Source organism: Austrofundulus limnaeus, unplaced genomic scaffold (assembly GCF_001266775.1).
Source record: "Austrofundulus limnaeus strain Quisiro unplaced genomic scaffold, Austrofundulus_limnaeus-1.0 Scaffold803, whole genome shotgun sequence".
In the NCBI taxonomy this organism is placed as follows: Eukaryota; Metazoa; Chordata; class Actinopteri; order Cyprinodontiformes; family Rivulidae; genus Austrofundulus; species Austrofundulus limnaeus.
Window position 1 is genome coordinate 75042 of NW_013953205.1, and position 5951 is coordinate 80992.

General features: G+C 47.7%; 1 protein-coding gene across 6 annotated transcripts in view; it reads right to left on the reverse strand.

Annotated features, from left to right (window-relative positions):
• Positions 1-5951, reverse strand: part of mmp23bb (matrix metallopeptidase 23bb) — a 13052-nt gene continuing 7101 nt past the window's right edge. For 2 of the 6 annotated variants that reach the window (XM_014028746.1, XM_014028742.1), the window contains exons 2-8: positions 4794-4906; positions 3942-4081; positions 2450-2617; positions 2214-2384; positions 1750-1926; positions 1346-1472; positions 1-916 (exon numbers count right to left, since the gene is read on the reverse strand). In XM_014028746.1, the coding sequence (XP_013884200.1) occupies positions 724-916; positions 1346-1472; positions 1750-1926; positions 2214-2384; positions 2450-2617; positions 3942-4077 (972 nt within the window). In that variant the 5' untranslated portion in view covers positions 4078-4081; positions 4794-4906 and the 3' untranslated portion in view covers positions 1-723. The remainder of the gene's footprint in view (positions 917-1345; positions 1473-1749; positions 1927-2213; positions 2385-2449; positions 2618-3941; positions 4082-4793; positions 4907-5951) is intronic. The other 4 variants (XM_014028745.1, XM_014028743.1, XM_014028744.1 and 1 more) reach the window with 4 other exon arrangements.

Genomic DNA, 5951 nt, shown 5'->3' on the forward strand with positions numbered 1-5951 from the left:
GACAAACAACAGAAGCACGCAGCGGGCTGCAAAAATATCCCCCGCTTCTTATTTCATTTTGTTACTTTAAAACCTGGAATTTAAAATAGTTTAAAATTTGAACGAAAGCAACAATTCTACAGAAAATACTCCAGATTAATGAGGTAAAGAATCGTTTTTTAAATGATTCTATAAAAGTACGATGGCTTCCAGAATCAAGAGCGGTCCAACACATCCAACGCTGAGACATCATGAAGACCAAGGACAGGTCAGAACCCTAAACGTCCCTCAGAACTCTGTTAAATCCTTTTATAAAGTTCAATAATGATGAGGACAGGAGGACAAAGAAAACCCTGATGGACGATCTGTCTACAGAACCTGAAGAGACCTGATCCTGGATCTGATGGAACAGGATTATTAAACTCCAGGTTTTTAAGTAAAAATACCAAACACCATTGGGAGGGGGGTGAATACGTTAGTGTCCCACCTGACGCTCAAACACGTGGATCAATTTGGGTCCAGGAGGACAATGTGTTGGACGGTACCAGACTCTGTTCAGGATTCTGAGGAGTTGAAGGTTCTGTGTGTGGACCAGGACGTCCTATCAGGTCCACAGAGCTGCCACCGGACTACAGTCTGCTGACCCGCCTCACGGCTGTGATGGGATCGTTTGTGTTCTGGTCCAAAGTTGGTCCGAGTCTTCCTGTCCTCACAGGGTTTGATGTTCTGTCCCTGCGGACGTCCTCAGCTGTTGGACGGCGGTTCTGGTTTCAGTCGGATGGCCCAGGAGTTGGCCGACACGATGTCGCCGCGGCGGTGCACACGGCAGGTGTAGACGCCCACGTTGAACTCGTTGGCCACGATGCGGAGGTCACGGTTCTTCATCACGATGTAGCCGGGCACAGAGGTCAAGATCTGCTCGCCGTCCTTGTACCAGCTGCAAGAACCGAGACACAGAGGACAAGTCAGAACCTCAGACACCACATGTCCAACACCCTCAGTGGACCCTCAGAGGACCCCCAGAGGTCCCTCAAAGGACCATTGGTGAATCCTCGGTGGACCCTCGGTAGACCCTCAGAGGACCCTCAGAAGTCCCTCAGAGGTCCCTCAAAGGATCATTGGTGAATCTTCAGTGGACCCTCAGTGGACCCTTGGTAGACCATCAGAGGACCCTCAGTAGACCCTTGGTGGACTCTCAGAGGACCCTCAGTAGACCCTCAGAGGACCCTCAGAGGACCCTCAGTGAACCCTCAGAGGACTCTCAGAGGACCCTCACTGAAGACAGTCCAATCAGCTGATTGGTCGATCGAAGTATCGATCAATAACCGCAGCCTGACACTGTACCCCGCACAACGGATCTGCTGACCTGACTTTAGGAAGGGAGCGGAGGGTTTTGGACCCGCAGCGGAAACCCACTACCTTCCCTCGAGGAACCATCTTGACCTTGATGTTGGCAGGAGGCGGAGTCGGCGTGGTGACCACCTCCAGGGGCTCTGTGGCGGGAAAATTACCCAGACAGGAAGTGGCTTTATTGATTCTGTAGGACTGAAGGACGCAAAGAGTTGGTCTACTGAAATACTCAGTACTAACCAGTACTATCTAGTACTGTCAAGTACTAACAGAACCAGTGAGTACTGACAAGTACTAACCAGTACTATGAAGTACTAGAACCAGTTAGTACTTATCAGTACTAACCAGCATTATCTAGTACTCTTTAGTACTAACAGAACCAGTCAGCATTGACCAGTACTAACCAGTACTATCTCTTACTATGAAGTACTAACAGAACCAGTGAGTACTGTCCAGGTGTACAGGTCTCTGCTGGTCCGGACTCACTGTAGCAGAGGTCACAGCGCTGAGGGCAGTTCTTCCTCATGAAGGTCTTCCTCCTCTCACAGAAGCCGAGCCGGGCCCAYGGATCACAGACCCTCTTTTTATCCAGACACCCTAGAGAAACAGGGACAAACTCTGGTACCGAACAGGGATTTGATATTTTATTAAATCAGACAAACAAAATGAGTATCTGTGAGCTTTGTTTTGAAAGGCCAGGTTCAAACCTCTTCCTGCTTCCTGTTGACTCCTAAACATCAAAGATTAGAGAAGGAAGAAAAGTATGCTGGGTGAAATAAAAGACCTGGATTTGTTTGGTAGGAATGTAAAGTTTAGACATTGTGATGTCAGGTCCAGTACCAAACAGGGTCAGAAATGAGTCCTGCTCTGGACTGGGTTGGTACCGGTACCGTAGAGTCTCTGGATGCCCCAGACGTCGTCCTGGGCAATGTTCCGCTGCCCGGTGTAGGTGGCGTTGGGGTGCATCAGCGCCTCTTGGTCTCTGGAGTGCCACAGACCCAAAGCATGTCCGATCTCATGAGCTGCTACCTGGACCAGGTCATTCAGCCAGACCCCTGCAGAACCACAGAGTCAGACCCTCTACAGAGGTTTRAGTGGTGCCTTCAGTGTCTGCTGGTACCTTGTCTCCAGCTAAACCTGGACTTGCCCAGGATCCAGAACTCGTGATTGTCGAAGTGGATCTCTCCTCGTGGCGGCAGGAAGGCATGAGCCAGCTCGCCGTTCAGACCATCGAAACACGGGTGAAGAGGAGACCACCAGCAGTCGGTGTGGTTGAAGGTGTAGAAACCTAACGCACCCACAGAACCCAAACACGAGTCAGACGGGCTTAACAAACCACAGGGGTTGGACAATGAAACTGAAACACCTGGTTTTAGACCACAATCATTTATTAGTATGGTGTAGGGCCTCCTTTTGCGATCAGTGTCAGTTCATCTTGGGAATGGCAAATACAGGTCCTGCTCAATGGTCAGAGGGATTTGAAGCCATTCTTCTTGCAGGATAGTGTCCAGGTCACTACATGATGCTGGTGGAGGAAAACGTTTCCTGACTCGCTCCTCCAAAACACCCCAAAATGTCTCAATAATCTTTAGATGTGGTGACTGTGCAGGCCATGGGAGATGTTCATCTTCACTTTCATGTTCATCAAACCAATCTTTCACCAGTCTTGATCTGTGTATTGGTGCATTGTCATCCTGATACACGGCACCGCCTTCAGGATACAATGTTTGAACCACTGGATGCACATGGTCCTCCAGAATGGTTTGGTAGTCCTTGGCAGTGACACGCCCATCTAGCACAAGTATTGGGCCAAGAGAATCCATGATATGGCAGCCCAAACCATCACTGATCCACCCGCATGCTTTACTCTGGGCATGAACCATTCTGGGTGGTAAGTTTCTTTGGAGCTTCTCCACACTGTAACTCTCCTGGATGTGGGGAAAACAGTAAAGGTGGACTCATCAGAGAACAACATGTTTCACAGATTTGTGCTCCTTGCACCATTGAAACCAATGTTTGGCACAGTGACCAAAGGTTTGGTTATAGCAGCCTGGCTGTGTATACTGACCCTGTGGAGCAGCTGACGGACAGTTCTGGTGGAAACAAGAGAGTTGAGGTGACATTTAATTCTGTCGTGATTTGGGCAGCTGTGATTTGATGTTTGTTTGGATACAATCCAGGTTAGCACCTGAACATCCTTTCAGACAGCTTCCTGTTGCGTCCACAGTTAATGCTGTTGGWTGTGGTTGGTCCTTCTTGGTGGTATGCTGACATTACCCTGGATACTGTGGCTCTTGATACATCACAAAGACTTCCTGTCTTGGTCACAGATGCACCAGCAAGACGTGCACCAACAGTTTGTCCTCTTTTGAACTCTGGTATGTCACCCATAATGTTGTGTGCATTGTAATATTTAGAGCCAAACTGTGCTCTTACCCTGCTAATTGAACCTTCACATTCTGCTCTTATTGGTGCAATGTGCAATTAATGAAGATTGGCCAGCAGGCTGGTACAATTTAGCTATGAAACCTCCCACACTAAAATGACAGGTGTTTCAGTTTCATTGTCTAACCGCTGTAGTACCAGAGCTCAGATTGTTCACACTGACGTACCGATGGTGATGTCAGCGGTGGCGTTGGCATCGACAACCTCGGTGAAGCTTAGCGGCGACACGTCGCTCCACTTGGTGAAGGCGATGCTGATGGCCTTTCTGGTGTCTTCAATGTTCAGGGTGTTGGGGAACTTCATGATCCTGAGGTGAGGAGGAACACACTCTGATGTTTGCCACCACACCTGCCAGACTGGATGAAGCTCCGCCCCTTCCACAAAAACTGACAGCTGACATCTGTCATACTAGCTGAGACCAGTGCTTGAAGTGGGTCAGTACTTTTATCAAATACCCCTACTTCTCGTTTAAACTACATTACCCACAAGATATTAGCTCTAAACAGAAAGTCATGATTCACGCTCCTCTGCTTCTGATTGGTCAAACACTGAGGATCAGGTGAAGCAGAACTCATGAGGTCCAATAACTGGGTACAGGTAAAGCTCAAGGAGCCCATTGGAGTAAATAAACAATAAATATGTCAGTAATTTAAGTCATGTTTTACATGAACGTGAAGAAACACATTCAAGCTCCGCCTTCTTTGGGGGGAAACATCACCTCAAACCTGGACTGGTTCTTTCTGGTCTGGTCCAGTTCTTTACTGATTTTAATGGAATATCAGAGAATCTGTTGTGTCAGATGGTGATTTTAATTCTAAGAAGAGGTTGTTGTTTGTGGCGTACCTCAAGGTTCTATGCTTGGTCCAGTTTAATTAATCTACAAATTAAGGATTAAAAATGTAATTCATCCACCTTTTATTGTCAAGCAGAAAATGTCCCGTAAATCATCTTTTCCCTACTCTGAGCTCGGGTTAAGAACTGTCCAGACCCTGAGGTCCAGGTGTTCTGGGCTGGTCTACCTGTATGTGATGTTGTGGTGGGTCCACTTTTGTCCCAGAGGGTTGATGGCGTAGCGTTTGGTTCTGGCTCCTCGGTTGGAGAACGTCTCTGTGGTTCTGCTGCTGCCAGACGTCTGAAAAACATTGGATCGGGTCAGAACATCCTTTCATGTTGAACAAAAGGTTCTGATGGAGCTCAGAGGATGACTCAGCACATTTTATCTCAGTTTCTGTAAAACTGTCCGTTTGAACATTCAGATCAGCTGATTACTTCCAGACAGTATCAATAAAATCCACTCAAATACCTTGTAAGATATTTTACTAACAGATAAAATCATATTGCAGTTCCACTGACGTCCACCAGGTGGTACAGCAGACTGACCCGGGTCAGAACTTCAGGTGCGTTCTGGTGTTTTGTTGGACTGATCCACTCAGATCTGAAACACATCTGCCACCCACATGGGAACTGGGCTCTGACCCCCTGTTAGTCCACATCAGACCCTCCACTGTTAGTCCACATCAGACCCTCCACTGTTAGTCCACATTACATCAGACCAAAACATATTTCACCCTGAACCTCAAACCCTGACACAGAACCTTTGATCAGAACTGGACCTGAGACACCAGCAGCTCCACTCAGTGGACTATGAAGGCTCAGATTACAAAGCAGAACCTTCAGAACCCCCCACCTCCTTCCAGACCAAATACCAGGGATCTGGTCCAGACTGAAAAATACTCCTACATTCTCTCCAAGACCCCTTACAGCTGAGTGTGTCCCCCACAGTCCTTTAATGTCCCCTCATTGTCCTTTAATGTCCCTCACTGCTCTTTAATGTCCCCCACTGTCCTTTAATGTCCCTCTCTGCTCTTTAATGTCCCTCATTGTTCTTTACTGTCTCTCACTGTCCTTTAATGTCCCACACTGTCCTTTAATGTCCCTCATTGTTCTTTAATGTCCCCCACAGTCCTTTAATGTCCCTCACTGTCCTTTAATGTCCCTCTCTGTTCTTTAATGTCCCCCACTGTCCTTTAATGTCCCTCTCTGTTCTTTAATGTCCCTCACTGTCCTTTAATGTCCCCCACTGTCCTTTAATGTCCCCCACTGTCCTTTAATGTCCCCCACTGTCCTTTAATGTCCCTCACTGTCCTTTAATGTCCCCCACTGTCCTTTAATGTCCC